This window comes from Sander lucioperca, chromosome 2 (genome assembly GCF_008315115.2).
Source record: "Sander lucioperca isolate FBNREF2018 chromosome 2, SLUC_FBN_1.2, whole genome shotgun sequence".
NCBI classification, from domain to species: domain Eukaryota; kingdom Metazoa; phylum Chordata; class Actinopteri; order Perciformes; family Percidae; genus Sander; species Sander lucioperca.
Window position 1 is genome coordinate 21,594,562 of NC_050174.1, and position 23,543 is coordinate 21,618,104.

The following is a 23,543-nucleotide window of genomic DNA, read 5'->3' on the forward strand; positions in this document are numbered from 1 at the left end:
TATACTCGACAGCAGCTAACGTTAGCCTACCGCTAGCTAGTTAACACTATACTCAACAGCAGCTAACGTTAGCCTACCGCTAGCTAGTTAACACTACACTCAACAGCAGCTAACGTTAGCCTACCGCTAGCTAGTTAACACTATACTCGACAGCAGCTAACGTTAGCCTACCGCTAGCTAGTAGCTGGACCGTTAATTATGTATGCGATTAATTTCGATTAATTAATCACAGAGTATGTAATTAATTACATTACATTTTTTAATCGATTGACAGCCCTAGTTATGATATATGCGTTATATACCGTGCAACTAGGGCTGAACGATTTGGGGGAAAAATGTAATTGCGATTTTTTTTTTTTTTATATAAAGTTGAGCTAAAGTTCAATACTCACTGTGTAACAGATAAAACACGTCATGGAGCAGTATAACATGAGACACCTTCAAAACTGCTCTACATTCTTATGCAGGGATGAGAACATAGATATGCACTGCCAGCAATCAGGGTTTTTCTTTTAATAAGCGTGGAACATTGAACAGTCAAACACAGAACATTTATCACAAAAGCTAAAGTTTTAATAATGAAATTAAAAGAAATCAGTACTTTCCTGTAAACTGAAATGTCTGATGTGCCTCAGTACAATAACAGCATCTACATATTGAAGAGTTGATTGAGTAGCATGAGTTGTATCTGAGAGTAGCTGCTGCAAACGTGGTTTGTTGTATTTTGGTGCCTATCCTGTGCCTCTAGTGTTTGTTTGACGTTTATGACCCCTGTGTTGTCTCCAGAGACCGGGCTTTTTCACAGTGTATTCAGGGGGCAGGTAGCTAGCGGATCAAGGAGAGATGCCTACGATTTGAGACAAAAAATGAAATTGCGCTGAAACCATGCAGGAACTCATAGTGCACCTTTTTAAAGGCGGGAAAGCCCCCCAAAAATAATCTTTTAAATAAAGGAATACAAAATAAATGAAAGATCCACTGAAAATAGGACATTTCTGTAAACAATCTGTGATATGTAACGTTTTTCCAGCATTAATCTTACACAAAAAACAGTAAATATAATAATAGAAAGAGGAATGAAATATGTTAAACCAAATGTTACACAAAACTAATAATAATAATAATAATAATAATAATAATAATAATAATAATAATAATAATAATAATAATAGTAATAAATACTGCACATTAACTAATCACATTCTTTTAAATTCCGATTTAATCGTTCAGCCCTACGTACAACGGTAGAAATGTGCCCACCAGTAGAGACTTGGAAATCCCATTTCTGCGTGATCTTGTGATTCTCGCATGATCTCGCGATTCCAGCTGCCTCGCAATGTTTACGTGATTTTGCAAGATGGAGAAGGAGAGTGAAGTTGTAAATACAGAGCAAAAGGAGGCATCACAACCTTTTTTTTTTTTTTTTTTTTTTTTTTTTAACTTGAAAATATTCTTATTTACATTGAAACTGGAGTTACATGATTACTAGTTATTTGCGTACTGTAGTTTATTTTGACAGTGTTTTTACAATACAATTACTGTATCGTGATATATACCATTAGCGTGATATAACATTTACATATACTATGATAGAAGATTTTGGCCATATCGCCCACTCCTATTATATTTTATTCCTTATCTTAACTAAGATGCACTACTTAGTGTTTAGATTCTCAGTTTGTTGTTACTTGTGTAATCCTTCCTTTTTCTTTCTTATACATCTTTTATTAGCATTGTTGGAGGGAACCTGAGACGACGGCCTTCCTGTAAATGCTGTGCACATGATAAATAAAGACCTTAAACCTCGAACTGTATTTCTCTGTTAGGCAGTGTTAACCTGTTGCAGCTATTGCCTACCATACACTAGAAGACTTTGAACAGACTTTGAGAAGACTAAAGTCTGACACCATCTCACATCTAAAGACAATCATCTCATCTTGCAGGGTCACACATTGCAAGACTACAACTAGATTTGCAAAAAAAATGAACAAAGCAGAGAGCAGAACAGAGCTGCTGTCGGCTGCTGCACTTGGTATCATTAGATACGTTACATGTCTCACAGAAAACAAAATTATGGTTGCTGGTGACAACTGATGCTGGTGAGTGGGGGTCTAACATTAAGGGTAGGGATTGACCGATATGGATTTTTTAGTGCCGATACCGATTTTTTTTCTTCAGCCTTAGCCGATGACTGATACGGGCTGCCGATTTTCTTGAGCCGATACTGCTTTTGCTCCCTCAATTTACATCATGAAAATGTAAACCCTGCCACACTGGATCTGTTTTTGGAATCTGCTCTGCTATTTCTTTAAAAATAATAAACAAAAACACAGATCAGTGTCACTTCTGCAATCATCTTACATTCATATCATATTCATACGTGTGCAATGTGCATCATATGGATGGGTGCACTGCATGTGGTTAACTGTGCAAGGGTAAAAGGCTTTCATCGACATCTACAACACAGCCTTGATGATGCGTTGCTTGCTGACATATTATAAGACAGATATAATCAGGTCATCACAAAATGTCCTTTGTCAACACATAACAATAATTAAGAAAACAATAAACCTGAAAAGTAGCCATTGAAATAAAGTGCTTGATTTGTAATTTAATGGTGCCATGATACCAGCACTCTGCTAGTGGGGGAGGGGCAGTGCATGGTCTGCACGTGAACTGCAGCGTCTCCAGCAACACAGAGCTGCCTGTGGACACCAGCCGCGTATCGGCCGATGGGGTTAAGTGTCTTGCTCAGGGACACGTTGGTTGATGTATCGCAGTGGGAATTGAACCCAAATCTCCCACACCAAAGGCATGTGTCATAGCCACTGCGCCATCACCACCCCTGAAATGTTTGGAACGATACCCAGCCCTGGTCAACACGTTTTCCAGTCTAATTATTTTCTCTCTCTCTCTCCCTATGTCTGTCTGTCCTGCAGTAGTGGAGGTGAAGAGCAGCCTCCCATCGGGCATGCAGAGCCCAGGAGGAACGGCAAGCGAGCAGAGAGGAGGAGGTGGAGAAGGGGGTGAGTGGGGGGTTACTGCACTGTAACTTTTAATCGTGTATTTTATACCTCTCTTCTTCTTCTAGTTTAGCTATTTTTATTAGGGATCGACCAATACTGTTTTTTCAAGGCCGATACCAATTATTAGTAGTTAATAAAACCGATAACAGGTATTTGGAACCGATATGCATTTACGTTTTCGTGAACATGAACATCTTTAAGTCAAACTTAAGATTTTGGAATGTTACAAACTCCAACACCAAACTTTGTTTAAATGCTTTAAGCAATTATTTAATAAATTAGAAACTTTCAACATAATACCCAGTAGAAGAGAGTTGAGAGCGGGTCATTAAGTCACAGACACAGAGCTGTAGCCGAGCCAAAGTAGGGCACTTTTTAATTAATTAACTGTATTGGTTGTCAGGCAAATAAAACGGTGATACAGATAATCTGCCAACTGCCAAAAAAAAAGGCCTGATAATCAGCCATGGCCAATAATCCGTTTATTCCTAGTTTTTTATATTTTTAACTGTTTTTAACTGCGCTTTATTGTTTTTTTGCAAACTTTGAATTGCCTTGAATTTTTGCTGAAATGTGCCGTACAAATAAAGCTGCCTTGCCTTGTCTTTTAAAAGTGGATCAGTAGTAGTAGTATGCGATCGCATAATTCAATGCATAATCAGCCAAAGTCTGCATATTTATGCACTTTTGCCGCATAAATTGACGATTTTGTGTAAAATACGCGGGGCTTGCATAATTTCATAATTCCCGCATTTTCGTTGCAAAAAAGTCACACATATCTTAGCAGAAAGTTGAAAAATGTTGCGTTTGCTTCACACAAGAGCAGCCATTTTCCCCTGTTGCTATGGGAACGTTATGAAGTGACGTAATTACGCGACGTGAACATCATCGAAAAGCTGCAAACCCCGTGATGAAGCTATGATGAAACCGCAGTTTTTGCAAGTTCCCGCAATTTTTGCAAGTTCCCGCAATTTCATCGCATAAAATTGCATAAATATCCTGCATATTCCATCGCATTTTTTAAGAAAACGTGCCGCATAATCAAGGATTTTGCCCGCAAGAATCACAAAAAAACTCAACTTTTTTCTGGAAGGACTGAGTAGACTGTTGAAGAGGTTTTACGGGATTCTAAGGATCTTTGTCTGGGTGCAAGAGTTACTTGTAGGGGTACTCCACCAATATCAAAATTCAAAGTAGTGGTATTAGGGCCACATGTGAAAAAATGTATTTGAGTTCTGAGTTTAAAGTCAGAATTCGAAGAATAAAGTCAGAATTCTGAGGATAAGGAGTCAGACTTTTTCTCAGAATTCCTTAAAACTCAACTTAAATACTTTTTTTTTTTCTATGTGCCACTAATCCTCTTCCGATACTTTTGAAAAAATACACTTACACAATTAGCAGTGTATTCAGGATGAGTAAAGTTGAGGTCCTTGTCCATTGCTGCCTTTCCAGGTGGCGGTCCGGGAGAAGGAGCAGGAGGCGGAGGCGGCCCAGTGGATCTACGGACAGAGCCCAGGACGGGCTCTCTGTCGGCGGGTGCGGCGTCGGTGGACACAGCCATGAGGGAGCAGCAGCTCCAGCAGGAACTTGTGCTACTGAAGCAGCAGCAGGAACTCCAGAAACAGCTGCTGTTTGCGGAGTTCCAGAAAAAACACGAAGTGCTCACCAGACAACATGAGGTCCAGCTGCAGGAACACCTGAAGGTAGCTACCCAGGCGTTGTGTTGTGTTCTTTAACCCCCCCCCAATGTACCACAAGTAGACTTTATATTCCACAATTACTGTTTTCCATCAGATTACAAACAATTAGTGTTATGTCTCATGATATATTGTCTTTTAGAAGTGTATTATTCAAAAGAAAATTGCAGTATTCAATACTATCGAATCACAATACTTCTAGAATAGCATTGCAAATCGAACCAGCACCCACGTATGGTGTAAAGAATCGAATCGGGACAGAGGCACATCGTCCCAGCCATACCTGCTATAGCGATTGCCATCTCAGTTAAACGTGTGTGTGTGTGTTTGTGCGTGTGCATGTGTGTGTGTGTAAGCAACAACAGGAGCTGTTGGCGGCGAAGCGGCAGCAGGAGCTGGAGCAGAAGAGGAAACTGGAGCAGCAGAGACATGAAGAGCAGGAGAAACATCGGCTGGAGCAACAGCTGCTGCTGCTCCGGAACAAGGAGAAAGGCAAAGAGAGTGGGTCATACTGCTGCTACTGCTATATGCTAGCATCAGTGGTGGGAAGTACATTCACTCAAGTACTGCACTTAAAAACAATTTCGAGGTACTTGTATAGGGCTGCACAACATGTCGTTTTAGTATTAACTGGCGTAATACACAGGCTATCAGGAAAAAGACACTGATTTTTAGTGGTGCCTTTTTATATTCAGCTCAGTGTCCAATCAAAGAATGTTGGAAATGATTTCCTTTCATTAGTTTTAAGTTCAACAAGGAATTTGTTGTATTTCAGGAGAATACTGAAAGCGACAGAATAAACAACTGAGATTGCGCTGCAGATTCTGATTAATACAAAATGTAATCAACAAATAAATGATTATGTATTTTTATGAATGAATATATTAATATATCCCTGTACAAGCTACCTGGCGGTATATAAACAAAAAAAAAAGTCAGCCCCTCCTTTACCAGCTGCACTGGTACACGCAAGTGGTTGACCCATGAATGCGTCACTAATTAGAATTCAATAATACAATATATATGATTGTGAAATGGGTAATTCTGCGTAATGAGTACTTTTACTTTTGGTACTTTAAGTATACTTATGATATGATTCTAATTCTATTATACGTTTACTCAAGTAAGACTTTGAATGCAGGACTTTGAGTTCTACGCGGTGGTATTGCTACGTTTACTTGAGTTAAAGATCGGAGTACTTCTTCCACCACTGACTGCCATGCTATGCACACATAGGCTTAATTTACCTTAATTTAATTTACCCCCCCCAATGCTGAACCAAAAGTTACACCCTTGTATGCACATGTGACATGTCCTGATTGCTGTCCTCACTCTTTGATTGTGTTTCGGAAGGTGCTATTGCCAGTACAGAGGTGAAGCTGAAGCTGCAGGAGTTCCTTCTCAATAAGAAAGAGCCGGGCATCGGCGGACTGAACCATTCCTTCTCCCCAAAGTGCTGGTGAGGACTGCAGACACAGATCAGTCACATCACATTTGCGTTTACATGCAGTTTAAAAACCCGATTTTTGAAACACTTTTTAAACACTCTGGCCGTTTTTCGAAATCAACTACTGCATACTGCAGACGACTGCATACTGCATACTGCAGTCCATCAGCAGTATGCAGTATGAAACAGTTAAATGGTTTTATTCTGCAGTATGCTAGGCCAGGCTGAGCCTTTGAACAAGCTCTTAAAGCACTGGGCAAAAAAAACTCACACCACCATTGCAAATGAAAAATACTCAACTTATTGAGCTTTGCATTTTATGTTTTTTTACTTTATAAGATGCTGAAAATTTAAGAAACTGAAACTTAATTTATAACATCTTTATTTATGTGAAATAAGCAAAACAAACCCTAATTATGAACTGAAATATTTAAATCTAATGTATATACATGTTATAATTAGGGCTCTCAGCATTAACGCGATTAAGGGCCGAGCGTAATGCATTCAATCACATGCCGCCATTTATTAATTTATTTTCACTTCACTCGGCTTTGCGTCGTGCCTAACAGGCTACTATTTTGCCGTACTTCCTCGTAACACATCCTGCTGCTGCAGGAATAGCAACGCAGATTTCGGGGCCTCATTCTGGTGCCACTGATATGCCTGCACTTCTCTCTGATGCTCTGAAACAGACGTTACAGGCAGCAGAAACATCGCTGCACGTGACGCTAGTTAACACTATACTCAACAGCAGCTAACGTTAGGCTACCGCTAGCTAGTTAACACTATACTCAACAGCAGCTAACGTTAGCCTACTGCTAGCTAGTAGCTGGATTAAACACGGTTACAATGCTGACAGCTAACGCTGAACGGTGTAAAGTTTGTCTGTATTTCACTGTAGAGGATTCCGACACCAGGATGTAACAATCTGCAGCTGCTGTTGTCGGAAAAACACAGACATTTCAATGAAACTGGTAATTTACAGCCTCGTGGTGCATTCAAAGTTGTTGTTAAATGCCCTTTTCCCATCTGGTGGTTGTTTTTGTCATTCAACAGCTATTTACTAGTGAAATAAGTTATTGTAATAGTGATTACATTATTATTTAACATTTAATTTTGACGATGTGGCCTTAGCAATAAACAAGCCGTTCTTTAATGTCGCCAACTGTTTAGTACCCTTCTTTTTTTTTTTTTTACTTTTTTAAAAAGTATCGGTTCAGGCACCGTTAAGACACCGGTACTGTTTTAAAAGTACCGCTTTAGCACCGGTATCCAAACCAAACAATACCCAACCCTAATATTGACTCTAGATTCAAATGTGTGACTAGATTAAATATATCATAAACATATACAAATCTTAAAATCAAGTTCATAGAGTAACTTTCTTTGCATTCATTTGATTCCCAATCAATTGCTTTCCATTGTTAATATGTACTTAAAAACTGTTCTGAAATGCAAAATAATAGAATTTTAATCATGTGATAAAACATACGATTAATCGCGATTAACTATAGAAATTCAACGATTAATCGTGATTAAGAACATTTAATTGTTTGACAGCCCTAGTTATAATTTATTTTCAAGACGGGTATTTCTCTGCCCTGTCAGTCGCTGCTCTCCCTCTCCTCTGCCTGCTCTGTGGCCAGTGTGTGAGTGACAGCCCGGTCAGCGAGCTTGTTACGTTACACCCGCAATCTCTTGTGGAGCTTTATAACTCAGACAAACCACAGGTTCCAGTTAATCTTATAATGTATATGTGTTTTGTGTTATTTAAACAAATGATCGGAGAAATAAACGCCTCTTGTCGGCGAGTCTCCTGACAGCTCCAGCCAGCTCACTGCGGGGTCTGCGAAGGTGGACAGGCCAGGCGGCAAGCCAGCGACCCCGGCAGGCAGTCACGTCAGACTGTGGAGCTTCTGAACTCCGACACCGTTACACCAAATTTACTTTTTGGCTAACTTTTTGAGCTCTACATAGTTGATTTCTCGTCTAAAAAAGTTTCAGAAGTGAATTCAGTGATGAAATAGCAGACGAACAATGCAAAAAGTTTCCAGTTGTCTACAACGGCAATCCGCGGGTTGTTGTGGGATATAGTAGGCGAGATAGACTGGTCCGAGGCACACTGGAGATTTTATCTGAATCGGTACGATTTCCGGGTATTTTTGGCATACTGCAGATTTTGCTTTTGTTTGCATACTGCATACTGCATGCTACATTTTGGACAAATCAGTACGCACTACTAGTATAGTGTGCGGTTTCGAAAACGGCCTCTGTCTGAGCTCTTGGCCCGCCTTCCTGAAAAGCCCAGTCTGCTCTGATTGGTCAGCTGGCCAACTCTGTTGTGATTGGTCAACCAGATTCAAACAAGCCACTGGGTGGGCTGTGCTTGCTCAGGCAGCACCAATGGGCAGCACATATGAAAAACCAGGCTGGCATTCTCAATCTGTGAGTACATACATGCACACCAATATTCCACTATGATTCTGAAAATGACAATATTCCGAATTTGATGCAGGTCATGTTAACAGCATATTCCGGTTGGATATTCAGAATAAGGCCTTACTCAAAATATACCATTTTCCAATTAAGACGTGGGATATTCCGGTATTATTCAGGTTTTAGAGGCATTCTTTGGACTGGCGCATTTGGAATATGCGTCACAATCTGGGTTTTTAACGTAGGCTTATGGTCAGCTCTGTGCGTTGCTATGGTTGCTGTACACAAACCAACCACCTGGGTATCAACAGGTTTTTGGATATGCACAAATATCGCTACGCAGACCTTTTCAAGAAGCTGGTTGAAGAAATGACACAGGGACGCTGTGTTCGCACGGTCCAACAAGTCCACCACCTTTGAAAAAATCGCACGGCTACATGTAAACAGGAATATTCACTCTCATTAGCCACGTAAACCGCTTATCAGAATATCGTCTTTTTCGGAATAAGGGCAAAAACCGGAATATTATGTGCATGTAAACGTAGTCAGTGACATCAATGATTGAGGAATTTCAAACAGGAATATGGGCGAAGCGTTTCAGGCAGTTGAGAAAAAGTGCTGTCTGTGTGGGAGAGTGGGATGTCGCGGTTTTATGGCACTCAAGAGCTGTAAGGTAGAAATAATGATGGCGTGTTGTCGTCATCAATGGTTGTAGTTCTCTTCTTAACAGTTGCGCTTTGAAATAGACAGTGGTAAAATTTGAAATGCGGTTAATAGCACCCCTTTTTTATGAACTTCAATTATACAGAGGTAACTTTCCATTATCTCTTATATAGTACGTACAGTCTATATGCAAGGATAAGATGACAGCATTAATTAAAACTCATGTTTCTTAAGAAATAAATGTAGCCTATATGTACTGTAAATAAAAAAGAAGGCAATGCGACAGCAGTTTTACCAGCCAGCTAACTCGCTTTCTCTCTGTCTGTGTGTGTGTGTGTGTGTGTGTGTGTGTGTGTGTGTGTGTGCAGGGGAGCCCAGCACATCTCCCTGGAGCAGGGCTCTCCTCCGCAGAGTAACACTCCAGGAACTCCTCCCTCCTACAAACTGCCCCCACTGCTGGGAAACTACGAGGGCAAAGACGACTTCCCGCTCCGCAAGACAGGTAGGAGAGACACATACAGACAAAGGGAGGATGTGTGTGTGTGTGTGTGTGTGTGTGTGTGTGTGTGTGTGTGTGTGTGTGTGTGTGTGTGTGTGTGTGTGTGTGTGTGTGTGTGTGTGTGTGTGTGTGTGTGTGTGTGTTTATGCGTATCTGATTTGTCACTTGCCATGTAAGAGTAGGTTGACAAAGGATTTCGTGGAGGTGGAGTGTGGTGCTGGCTGTGTATGTGTGAGTCTGAGTAACCAGTGAAGAGGTAGCATGCACGCTCGCACGCACATTCCATTAAAGCCCTTGCCAAACCAGTTCACACAATGCTAATTAAGCCTATCACGGTGAGGGAAAGCTCTCTGTATTTCTCAGTATTCTGCACTCCAGCTAATTGGTTAACTAAGCCCTATCCCAGTAAATGCAACACGTGGCACATTGCGATGGTAACGGTGGCAGACTTACTATTAAAAATGCAATGTAATTTCAGAATCAGGAAGTGCATTTCCATTTATTTTCCATGTTCCATGTTTATTTTTACATGTTTTTAGCACATTTTTCTTTTTGCACATGGAAAACACTGGAAATTTGGAAATAGTGTGCCACCAACTGGTTATCTGGATTTGTCCAACTCCTAATATTCACGTTACAGTAGTGGATTAATTTGCTGCTGACGTCGAGCGGAGCAGTCTAGAAGGAACTCAGTCCTCCAAGTCAGGAGTTAAGCTGAGGGAGTCAACGAGTTGTAGGAAAGGGTTCCATGTCTCTGTGTGACAAGGGCAGGGAGCCCGCCTTTTAAAGTATGGAACGTAGATACACAGTCATAAGAAAAGCTTGAGGTAACGTTAGTACAGCCACAAATCTTGGAGTATTCTTACCAGGTCCATACACACAGGGGGCTTGCGTGCTCTGGCAAGTCGGGCGCTAACAGTGTATATTTTAAATGTATACCACATACAATAATAGATCCATACTTGCCGTCTGTGTATCGATACGGTATTGCCACGGACAGTATCGCGATACTATGCTGTATTGATTTTTTACCCCACCCCTATAAGCTTTGCGATCCTTGATTTTATACAGGAGACAGACAGAGTAGACAAAAGCGGGCTTCTTATTTCTAGTCTTTCGGTTGAAATGACAGCTGTCACTGGCAGACTTTATCAGCTGTAGCTAGCTAGCATATTAAGCTTCTGGTAGCTTCATGAGTTGGTTTAAAATGTTGTCTCCGGCTGACTTTTTAATCTTTCTGGCTGACACCCCCGCAAAAGGGTCTTAAATATACACTTGATGGCTGCATACGTGATGTTGTGCTAAAAGACTGAGGCTCTTTAGCTGCACTTATGCAAATCAGATTAACCAATTTCCGCTGAAATTAAGAATTTAACCAATATAACCTGGATGCTTTTCCTCCTCCTCTTCCTTGTTGTCACCTTGGCTTTTAAGATTAAAACTACCTTAGAATACACATGCTGTGGCTGCTCATCCACCAATTAAACCAGCCAGCCAAAATGTAATGTAGGATTAGCAGAAAGCCTGTGCTCCTAATAACGTCTCCTGTTGGCAAATCACCAGACACCTTAAAATAACAACATGAAATACTCTGCCAAACCAAACACTGCTCTCTACACGATGAAACAAATAACAAAAGATTAAAAAAAACTCAAAATGAACAATACATAAAAACTGCTACATTCTCATGAAATTATATATGACACAGTATGGTTGTTGATCCGTGCCAGGGATCATGGATTTTTTTTTTTTAAGCACCAAGCTGAGCCATTTTCATTCCTCCTCTCTCCCTAAACTGCAGTCTCAGAGCCCAACCTGAAGGTGCGTTCACGGCTGAAGCAGAAGGTGGCAGAGAGGCGGAGCTCTCCGCTCCTTCGCAGGAAGGATGGGACCGTTATCAGCACCTTTAAGAAGAGAGCCATAGAGATATCAGGTGAGCACATACACACACACACACACACACACACACACACACACACACACACACACACACACACACACACACACGCGTTTGTTTCACTATCTTTGTGGGGACCCATCATTGACATAATGCATTCCCTAGCCCCTTACCCTAACCTTAACCATCACAACTAAATGCCTAACCTTAACTCTTACCCTCACCCTAACCATAACCTAATTCTAACCCTAATCCTAAAACCAAGTCTTAACCCTCAAACAGCCCTTTAACCTTGTGGGGTCCAGCATTTTGGGCCCCACAAGGCTGTGCAGACCCCACAAGTATACTGTATTCCCCAGTTTTTGGATCCCACAAATATAGTAAAACAAGCACACACACATACACACACACACACACACACACACACACACACACACACACACACACACACACACACACACACGTACACATACACGTACATACTTACATGACAATGTTTTTCATTCTAAAAGAAATAGAAAGAAAATAGACAGAAAAACTAGTAAATAAAAAAGTAATAGTATGTTCAGTGTGTGTAATGTGTAAACTCATTCTATATAAATCATTCTAATAATACATGAGACATGAATACACCTGAAGATGAATTCCTCTCTCTCTCTCTCTCTTTTTCTGTGTGTGTCTGTGTCTCTCGACCAGTCTCCTCTCTCTGTAGTAGTGCTCCAGGTTCAGGTCCCAGCAGCCCCAACAGTTCCAACTCGGCAATCTCCAATGGCAACACAGGGTCGGTCCCCAACATACAGACTGAGGTACAAACACACACACAAACGATTCCTGTTTTAAGTCTTCACCACATATATTATGCAAGCACGGACGTGGATGTAAACTGCCATTTGACTGGTTGGTGGATGAATACAACCCTGAGGCCCTGAGGTTATTCTAGTTTTTAAGATTGTAAAACAGAATAAAAAATGTAACACCCAGACTTCTTGCACGTGTATGGACATTTAAAAAACAGAGGCCCAAGAAAAATGGCTAAACCACCGGTGGAATTTGTGGAAAGATGATGAGGACCTCTGTCTCAGTTTACTAATTATTTTTGGCCATACATTTGACATCCTTAAATATATATCATGTAGAATTTATTTATTAGAAGGATTTTTTTTCGAGGGGGTCTTTAAGGAAATTATACAGAAAATACAAAACACAAAATACATTCACACATACACACAACACTCCCAAGCCTGAGTACTCCTACACTGACTGATTCCCCCCCATTAAAATACAAAAACAAAAAATAATAATAATAATAATAAAATGAAAATATATACAACACAATAAGTTTGCATACATCCCAATTTTCTACTATTTACAGTATATGCACAAACAGGTGCCAACACATTGAGGAGAAAAGTAAGACATTAAGAGAAAAAAAAAGAAATGAAAATTTAAAAAACAAATCAACAATAATCATGTGTCATGACAAATTAGAAGCAAGAGCAGGTTGATTGTAGATAATTAAAGACAGATGCCTTAAAGAAATCAAATGAAGTAATAGATCTAAGTGTGCCGGGCAAGGTGTTCCATTCAGATGGCGCTTTACAGGCACGTTGCCCAATTTCTTTGGAGATTCTGGGAACGAAGAAAAAGAGGTACTCAGTATGTCTCAGACTGTATGTTGATCTACATGGGAATTTCCGCATTGAAATGTCTAAAAATGACTCAGTCTCGCATTGCCAGACCTTCCTCCAAAGCGGTGCGGAGGAGGGTCTGGCTGTCCACACAGCATTCTGGGATGGGAGAAAAAAACGTGCTCTGGTTTATTGGTCTGTCATTTCTTTAAACCAATCACAATCGTCTCGGAGCCACGGTGCCGCTGCTAAATAGCCTCGGGAAGGAACTTGTTTTGGTGGAACATGTGTACATTCAAAAGTCGTGCAACAGAAAACTCAGATTGGACAGATAGTCTAGCTAGCTGAAGAGCAGCTAACCATAGTTGTTGGGATTTTAACCCTGTGAGTGCTGGATAATGTGCATTGGCCGCTTCAGGCCTCCTATCAGAGAGCACGAGTCACCAGGTGGAGTTCAACTTTTTACTTGGTAGTAAGATGGTGCATTACAGGCAGTCACAAGCTGTACATTGGTGGATAAAGTTAATGAAATAAACCCAAGAAAGGTACATTAATGTCACAGCTCTTATAACTACTATTATCTGTTAAAGGCCCTGAACACCAGGTGTTTTCATTTAACCTAGCTGATTAGACCTCTTCCCAGGACTGTGTGGGTGTGTATAGACTGATTGATTGACATCTCCCTAAACCTCTTGTTAGCTTTGTTGTCCCTCTTAGGGCGGGAAAATGACACCTTTGTCATTCTTATTGGTCGAAAAGACTTGTGACCTAATAAATTCCCATCTGAGCTCCGACCCACCTTCAATCTGAGCAGAGGTCCAATCAGCCAAAATGCATTAAATCACCTGCATGGGTGTTCAGAGGCTTTAACAAACAGAAGGTTATTAATCACTAATTAACAAATACTGAAATAAAATGGAACTAACGTAGCCGTAACCAACTTAGCCGTAACTAACGTAGCCCTAACCAACTTAGCCGTAACTAACGTAGCCGTAACTAAACACACTGTAACCTGCACAGTCGTAGCATGAGAAATTCACAAATATAGGCCTCATAAATCCACCAAGTTTAAGATGCCAACACAAAGAAAGAGGAAGGTAAGGGACATCTGGCCAAAATGAAAGATATCCGGCGGAATTTCCGGCGGCACCGGAGCAATCCCAGAAGTGGAACGGCGTGGATGTAGACTTAAAATGGCTAGACCTACGTATGTTATATATTTTGTTGAGTTGTGTACTTAAATGAATCCCACATGTTTCCAGCAATGTTCAAATCCAGAGAAATTTGTCATTTTAATCCAAGTGTCATTTGGTTGCAGCCTCTCGATGGCGCAATATCCCCTTTGCGCATGCTTCAAGCGTTGTGATCTGTCATAAATTGACTTTTATCCACATTTTTACAAAATACTTTTTTAGATCTTGGCCGTTTTTTTTTTTTTTTATTGGACGTCTGGATCTTGAGTTATCAGAGATGCAACTGAGCAGAATGTGGCAGCTCTCTGCCGACGAGCACTAAATCCTTCTGGGAGAAGCTGACTGCAGTGACAGCATTATGCACTAGTCTTTTGTTATTGTTTTGATTGAGAGACCCTTAACGGCAGAAAATTATGTGTTGTACGTTTAAGTCAGCTTAGAATAGATTGAAGATCATGTGTTTGCTTGGTTTTGCAGGAAAAGATAGCTGCATGATGTCAGTGTAGCTATGATAAGGAATGTTATATGTTTTTATAAACAGATCCCAGCAAAAGCATACTTAATGCAAAGTAAATAGGGCCTAAAATGGAACCTTGGTGTACACCACAAGAGACCGTAGCAGAAAAGAAAAATTATCAATCATAACTGAAACAAACTGGAACTGGTCTAGGTTGAATGGTGGCATGCTTGAAGGAGGATGGGGCATAACTCACTTTGGAAGTCTTTATTATGGGGCTAACTGTAATCAAACTAATCAAATACTTCCTTAAGAACGCAATGTGGATATTACAGTATATCCGGTAAGCAAGTAGTGGGCATCAAAGCTAACAAGACTCATGTTGAATTTAAGTGCTGCACAGAAACATCATTTCTTGGAAATGGTCTTCCTACTTGTATTTTAACAGGGATAATGAGGCTTGTAAATGCCGGCTCACAAGCATCATCATTAATCCCAATATGTGCAGGTTAGCTTTTATATGGGGATTGAAATGTGGAGTGTAAACATGAAGTGGGATGCAACGGCTGGACGACTTTGATTATTAGCAGATGTGTTTGAGAGGGATATGAGCTAATGTTTTATTATGTATTGAAGCAGCCAATCCAATGAATCCAGCTCTCGAAAGAGGATTCAGAGAGCCAAATGACTTAATTAAGAAAGATGTTAGTCAGTGCTTACTGTAGATGTTAAAAAACAAAGTTTACCATAGCAACTTGAATTAATCTACAGTACCGCGTATGACCGTCAGATCACCTTCTCAATTGCCGCTAGGATTCCACAGAGCAAGACACAACTAACCAGTCTGCCTATGTGTCTGTCTGTCTGTCTGTCTGCAGCTGAGATCTCTTCATCAGACGCTGGGGGCTGATGGGACATTAAGTCCTCTGAATCTCTACACCTCGCCCTCCTTGCCGAATATCTCCTTGGGGCTCCCTGCCAACACACACATCACGGTGGGTCGACACAACACAACACACACACACACACACACACACACACACACACACACACACACACACACACACACACACACACTCACCTACACCAGGGGTCTGCAACCTGCGCCCCTCTCAAGTGGCTACCTGTGTCTTTCATAAAAAGTGATGAATAATGGTTATTTTAGTTTTAACATTTTAGTTTTCTATTGTAGGCCTAGAGTCATTCAAACATTTTCCATGTAGGCTACATAACATTTCAGTCAACCAAGCCAGTGCGTCGTTACGGGCTTGAGTTTCCATAGACTAGCTATGGATTCAAAATCCAAAGAATTTTATTAAAAGACATTTACAGAACATGCACAGTTTTGAACTGCTGCAGAAACCAGAGCAGAGCAAATGTACAGTTAAGAATTGGATCAAATGGACAAAAATGACAACAAACATCGCAATTGCTAATTTTGATTTATTAGGCTGTTACCTCAAGGCTCAAATATGTTTTGCGGCTCCAGACAGATTTTTTATTTTTTCATGGCTCTTTTGATATTAAAGGTTGCTGACCCCTGACCTACAGAAAAACATAGGCACACAATAACGCATACTGTAAGTATCCAACACTAGCTCCTATAGAAAACAATAAGTCTTCTCAATAGATACAATTTAGGGTTACTGCTGAAAATTTTCTCTGTCCTCAGTGGGCGGGACAATTCCCACTTAGCCCTTAGTTACTGTTGCAAATTCAGTCTACAATGATAAATGGGGCATATTCACCACTCAAAGTTTACAGTCGTTTTTTTAAACAATAGTTTATAGTATTTTACCCAGAAGTACACAGGTCAGGCTTCACATTTCTAGGCTGGAATGATCCCTTTTACTAGTTGATTTTATCAACACACTAATGGTTGTGTGGTGGTTACCTAGACTTGTCTGTGGGGTAACTTTGGTAATGCCCCCTCCCCTCTACAGCCCTCCCAGGCACTGTCTAACCAGCAAGAGGCTGAGCGGCAAGCCATCCAATCACTGCGAGGGGGCGGAGCTCTAACAGGGAAGTTTCTCTCCACATCGTCCCTACCTGCAGGTAAGCTTTACCATAGCTCCTCAAGTTCACTTAAGTTTTTTTGCTTTAATTATTATATTATTATTAATTTGCACTGTCCCCTTCTTAAGTTAACTGAATTGAATTAATAATGTTTTGTTTTTTTTGCAGGGGTGGGCCATGAGGTAGAGACACCGCCCCCCACCTCTCATTCTGCCCATTCCTCGTTGTTGCAACATGTACTACTGCTGGAGCAGGCCAGACAACAGACTGCAATGCTAGCTGGTACATACAGACAGACACAACCATACAGACAGACAGACAGACAGACAGACAGACACACACACACACACACACACACACACTGCTCTGAGGGACTCATGCAGAAACTTCAGGCCAAAAAATGTAATGTAATAAATAGAAATGTTTGTATTGAAAAACGTTAAATTTTCTTAAGGAATGACTCATAAACCCAAAAGTGCATGCTAACAGTCACGGTAGTGTCCACCCATAGTATCCAGACCCATTTCTCTTTCTGCTATGACCTTCCACCCACTTAGTCCCCATGTACAGCCAGTCGCCGCTGGTTACGGCAGAGAGAGGCGTGCCCAGCGGCATGCGGGCCGTCAACAAGTTGCCTCGCCATCGACCGCTGGCTCGGACCCAGAGTGCACCTCTGCCCCAGTCCCCCCAGGCCCTGCAGCAGCTGGTGGTCCAGCAGCAACACCAGCACTTCCTGGAGAAACACTACAAGGTACAGTACATGTTCATAGGGCTGCTCGGTTATGGAAAACAACAATCATAATCACAGGTGTTTTGGTCGACACGATTGGTCCTTGACTTTTTGGACAGTTGCATTTATAGAAGCAGTGACACAAATCAACAGTGAAAACCCCTTTTGAACTGTGAAGTTTCCCCTTAATACTTTTCCCGTTGAAGTTTTTGACCTCCCCTTCGGAACACGAGTTTACTTGCACAATGTAATGTGCAAAATAATGGCTTTTACTCCTTTACATTGTTTCTGTGATTGTTAGGAGCCGAAAGCGAAATTGCGATCAAGATTTGATTAATTGCACTGTCTATATGTTCACACACACACACACACACACACACACACACACACACACACACACACACACACACACACATGTACACGTTCACGCACTAACATCTCCTTGTGTGTGCAGATGCTATCCAAGGGGACCGAGCTTCCCAGGCCGCCGCCCACCCACCCAGAGGAGACAGAGGAGGAGCTAACAGAGACCAATGACATGCAGGAGGACGACGAAGGGGCGAGCCTTCACAGGTGTGGAGAGAAATACACTGCATTGTTTGCTTTTCTTTTTTTTAAAGATTATTTTACTTTTATTATTATTATTACTATTTATTTATTGGACCTTCTGCGTCAAGGAATAAACCTCTACATATGCGTGCCTGCTCTACCAACTGAGCTAACCTGGCCACTGTTTGCATTTCTTTAAACCAATCACAATCATCTTGGGCGGCGCTGAGCTCCGGACCCAGCGACGGTGGCTCTGCAAAATAGTCTCAGGAAGGAACTTGTTTTAGTGGAACATTTGCGCGCCGCAAAAGAAAACGCCACATGCAGTATTCACACAATACAGTAACGTGAGGTATTTAAATCAGCTGGATATTGGTTATTTGCTCTTACCAGTGTACCCAGTAAATGAACTCGTCGTCGATCTAGACTAATGACAGATTATTGTTTTTGATTCTATTCTATTTGCTGTATGTAATTGTTGATGTAATTGATGTAAACATCTGCTTGTTGTCTTTAAGTCTTACGTGTTATTCAAACCAAATGTAGGCTTCAGAAGGAGGGGTCAGACGACAGCACACCCTCCTCCGAGCAGGCCGTTGTGCACGTGAAGGGCGAGGAGGAGCACGGAGGCATGCGCGTGAAGGGGGAGAGTACAGAGAGCGAGCTGGATGAAGAGGAAGAGGAAGACGACGCCATCCAGCTGAGGGAGTGCGACGAAGAGGAGAGCGGGAGCTACACGCAGGTTCGTGTGTGAACACAACGTTTCTCTCTGAATGGGCTTAATTTTTGCTTTTTGTTTTTTTACCACAAAAAGTCCCAGTGTATCTCAGCAGCTCCACACACTCACTCCCACCTGCTGATATTCTAAGATAGTGATTTGAAATAGTGAGCCAAAAGTAAAAGAAATGGTTGAAAGCTACAGGTTCTGCCTCTCCAAGGCATATTAGTATGACTTCAAAGAAATCCAACTTAAATGTTAACAATTGTAACAGTTTTGTAACAAAAATATGAATTTATTGAATGATTAAATAAGGTAGTGTCTCCAAACTTACCTCAATTATAACTTGTCTCCTGCTAGTTGTACTACAGCACTTACTTTTAAAAAACAAGCATATGCCTATTTTTGAAAATATTTTTGTATCTCTTTTCGGTGTTGTAGTTTGTAGACGGTCCCTAAGCACTCATCTTGCCGTCTCAACACCGGAACTAAACAGAGCTGAATTGCACAACTTTTATGCATTTCTTTCACATCTACTGCAGTCAGATTCACTGTGTTCACTCGGAAGGAATCACTTCACATGGGTAGGCACTTGTAATGACATTTCGAACATGTTAAGAGGCTAAAAGCACGTTTAAAACTTGCCCTGTTTCAGCCTCCTGGGTGCAAACTGTAGCAGGAGGATAACACGCTGTAGGCAGCACTGATTGTTTTCGTTTTTCTCGCTACTGACAGCACTCCAAACTTACAAACAACAGAGCTACGTGTTGAAATTGACTGGAATTCTCCTTTAATTTTCCTACCTCCAATGCTCATTGAAATGCTCCCGCAGTGCTTTAGAATGTTTTTTTTTCTTCTTTTTGACTCTGTGGTGTTGTAGTTCTTTCTTTTGTAGTCCAAATATACTGTAATTTGCTGTATACGACTACAAATGAGACCAACGTGCAACTTATATTGCAGCCAATCAGCTTGCGTGTTTTTGGCGCGAGTCTCTTTGGGATTTGTACCACAGACATAAAAAACGGTTCAGTTTCTAAACTTAATTTAGGGCTTTGTTAAAGCCAGTTGCAAACAACGCATTTAAAGCCTACTGCTTCCTACCAGGGAACGCTGGGTGTATGGCCGGAAAATTAAAGGTGCAGTAGGTAAGACTCATAAAACTAACTTTCTGTCATATTTGCTGAAACTGACCCTATGTTCCAGTAGAACTACATGAAGCAGGTAATTAAAAAAATCCAGCTCCTCTGACACCACCTACAGCCTGTAGTGGGATTTGCAAAAATCCACAGCTCCCTGTTTAGATGCACCAATCAGGGCCAGGGGGGGGGTGTCTAACTGCGTGTCAATCACTGCTCAGGCACACGCATTCATTCTCCCTTGTGGGGGGAGGGGCTTAGGAGACCATTTTGGGCTTTAGCGGAAAGGAGGGGAGGGACTGAGAAGTTGTTGATGTTCAAATTTTTTGTCTAAATCCAGGATCTTCACAATCCTACCTACAGCACCTTTACATTGCATTCATCATAATGGTCTTAAAAAGTCTTAAATTTGACTTGATGAAACCTGTAGAAACCCTTCAACAGCTACTTAAAAATCTTAGAACATGATGAGTGGGGTCGATTTAGGGGCACGTCAGATAGGAATGCTGGGGTACGTCAGATTAAAAAACAAAAATAGGGAAGCACTGCTCTAAGGTCTCAGGCTAGTCTTCAACTCAGGACATTTTGGTTACGCAGAATCATCCCACAGAGGGATGAATCACACAAATGCATCATCAGCCGACCTCTCGCTGTTATCTGTTTCACTGTGTTTTGCTCTGTTACAGATGTTGTTCTGTGTTAGCTATCTGACTCATCAACGGTTGGACTGTTACTTAAGTCCAAACCTTGAAATGGCTTCAGGTGTTTTTTTTCACCTTTGCACAATTTTTTTTTTCCCCCACATAGAAATCCTGAGCTGCATCGCATTTGCGTATCACTCTTTGTATGTACTTCCGTTGATCCGGAATACATTGTGGATAATGTAGGCAATAAGGGGACAAAAAAAGAATGCATGGAATGCATATCTATTTTTTTTTAACTGTCCATCACAAGACCAACAATGTCATAGTAATGCATTGCTAAAAGGAGTCCTCTTTTAACCCTTGTGTTGTTTTTAATACCAGAAATATGGGTTTCTTAAAATCAAATTGCCCAAAAATGACATGGATGTACGTTGTAGATAGATAGATAGATAGATAGATAGATAGATAGACATTTATTGATCCTTTCGGAAATTCATCTTGCACCGTACAGATCATCAGACGGACAGACAGACAACAGACCATAGACAACAACAGGACCACTAACCCCCCCCCAACAACAATACACAACACCAAATATCTCTACATAAAATAGTAACGTACAGTGTCGATAGCACCAGTGACATTTTAGTACTATACCAAAGTGCAGTATTATCACACAGAAAGGATCAAGGATTCCTTAACTTATTCAGTAGTGCAATGCTGGTAGGAATAAATGATTTGCGAGCCCGGTTGGTTTGTAAGGACGGCACCCTATATCTTCTGCCTGATGGCAGCACCTCATACGCCTGGAATAGGGGATGTAGCCCGTCATCGCAAATTGCTTGTCCTTTCCTCACCACCCTGGATTCGCAGATCGTGGTCAGAGAATTTAACCGATGTCCAGCAATCTTGCTGGCCATGTTAACTATCCTGTGTAGCTTATTTTTTGTTTGTCACTGACAAAGACAAATACCAGGCAATGGAGCAGAAAGTTAAAATAATCTCAACAAAAGAGCAATGGAAAATCATTGTCATCATGTCGTTTTCTACTCTGAACTGTCTCAACTTCCGCAAAACCCAAACAACATTTAAAAAAAAAAATTATGATTATTTCCATTCAATTTTGGGTGTTTTATTCAATTTTATAGCTTTTCCTAAAAAAAAAAATGTAATGGTTTCGAAACCGTATCCTGACTAAAGTTTTACAGTCTGTGATCCACTCAACATCCTTTGATCTTAACTAATAGTCAAAATAATTCAGAATTTCTGCTTTTTTTTTAACTAAAAAATTTGGTATAATGCCTTATAAATTAGGTTTATTGACCATGAATTTAAAAAAAAAAAAAAAAAAAAGCGTCAAAAGCATTGGAAAAAAAAAGGGACAAAAACGTTGAAAAAAGTTTTTCAATTTTTGACCCGGAAGGACAACAAGTTCATGGTCGACGGGAAGGCAACACGAAGGTTAAAGATTAGCAGGAGTGCTGACAGAGATGTCTTCCGCACGTAGCCTACACGCTTCAATGCTTCTTTTTTTTTCCTCCTGCCTCCTCACGCCCAAATAGACCGCTCTGACCCATGTTCACTGTGGGGGGGCGTTTGTGCTTCAGGATGAATGGATCAGTCCGTATAACTGAATGATATTTTTTAATTTTTTTATTTTACAAGTACAGGATGAGTCATTAAAAGAAAAGCTTTGACATTTTACTGAAACAGAAAAGGGTAGGATTTGAATATAAATGAATTGCACATTTCATTTTGTGTGACATGTGTATTTATATATATATATATATATATATATATATATATATATATATATATATGTGTGTATGTATGTATGTATGTATATATGTATATGTATTATATACAGTATGAGAGAGCCTCGCCGCTGGGTGTCCAGTGGAACTTTAGCAGCAGGCAGACTGACACACACACAATTGCTGACGCTTCAGTGACATCACCAGCTGGTGACTCAACCACTGGACTCATTGCTGTGTGTCTTCTGTACGTCTGTATGTCTTGAAGAGTGTGTGTTTAGTGTCCACCCACACGATGAGTCATGCAGTTCGCAGCAGGGAGCACAGCAACACTCCCTATATATAGAAACTACAGAATGTGTGTGTGTGAATGTGAATGTGTGTGTGTGCGTGTGTGTGAGTGAGTTCGTCTGCAGAATTTGGACAAACCTTAAAATCACTCTGTGGAGGTTGATGATCAGTCAAGTTTTCAGGAAAAGTTCCATGAAAACTAAACACAAATGTAATAGTTGTCGTCATCATCCTAAAAAGTGTTATCAATCAAACGATCGGTCTGTTAAATCAGTCAGTTTTTAGAATTATAGTCATTTCTGTGTATGTGTGTGTATATATGTGTGTGTGTGTGTGTGTGTGTGTGTGTGTGTGTGTGTGTGTGTGTGTGTGTGTGTGTGTATGATGATGATGATGATGATGATGATGGGGAGAGAGGGGAGGGGTGTTGGTGTTAAGCATGCTGCTCTGTTGCACGCACGCACACCCACCCACACACACACACACACCCACACACACACACACACCTCGATTGCAGTGAATGGACTGATCCCGGATTCATCCTGCTATGAATCATAACTTTCTCTCTGTCTCACTTTCCCTTCCCATCAGGCCTTGCAGCAGCTGGGTGTGTTCCAGTCCTTGTTGCCCCATAGACCTCTGGGAAGAGCGCAGTCGTCCCCTGCAGCCACTGTCAATCCCATCAAACACCTCTTCACCACAGGTCAGCATTTGGCGTGCACATCTGGTTTGTTATCGGACGAGAGTTTGACATCAGCAGTG

General features: G+C 41.0%; 1 protein-coding gene across 3 annotated transcripts in view; it reads left to right on the forward strand.

Annotated features, from left to right (window-relative positions):
- hdac5 (histone deacetylase 5) overlaps positions 1 to 23,543 on the forward strand; it is a 73,152-nt gene that overhangs the window by 36,116 nt on the left and 13,493 nt on the right. For 2 of the 3 annotated variants that reach the window (XM_035994719.1, XM_035994716.1), the window contains 14 exons: positions 2,940 to 3,026; positions 4,479 to 4,729; positions 5,065 to 5,224; positions 6,077 to 6,182; positions 9,638 to 9,771; positions 11,570 to 11,701; positions 12,362 to 12,471; positions 15,822 to 15,938; positions 16,887 to 16,998; positions 17,128 to 17,241; positions 17,517 to 17,710; positions 18,144 to 18,262; positions 18,785 to 18,980; positions 23,373 to 23,484. In XM_035994719.1, the coding sequence (XP_035850612.1) occupies positions 2,940 to 3,026; positions 4,479 to 4,729; positions 5,065 to 5,224; positions 6,077 to 6,182; positions 9,638 to 9,771; positions 11,570 to 11,701; positions 12,362 to 12,471; positions 15,822 to 15,938; positions 16,887 to 16,998; positions 17,128 to 17,241; positions 17,517 to 17,710; positions 18,144 to 18,262; positions 18,785 to 18,980; positions 23,373 to 23,484 (1,944 nt within the window). The remainder of the gene's footprint in view (positions 1 to 2,939; positions 3,027 to 4,478; positions 4,730 to 5,064; positions 5,225 to 6,076; positions 6,183 to 9,637; positions 9,772 to 11,569; positions 11,702 to 12,361; positions 12,472 to 15,821; positions 15,939 to 16,886; positions 16,999 to 17,127; positions 17,242 to 17,516; positions 17,711 to 18,143; positions 18,263 to 18,784; positions 18,981 to 23,372; positions 23,485 to 23,543) is intronic. The other variant, XM_031292504.2, reaches the window with a different exon arrangement.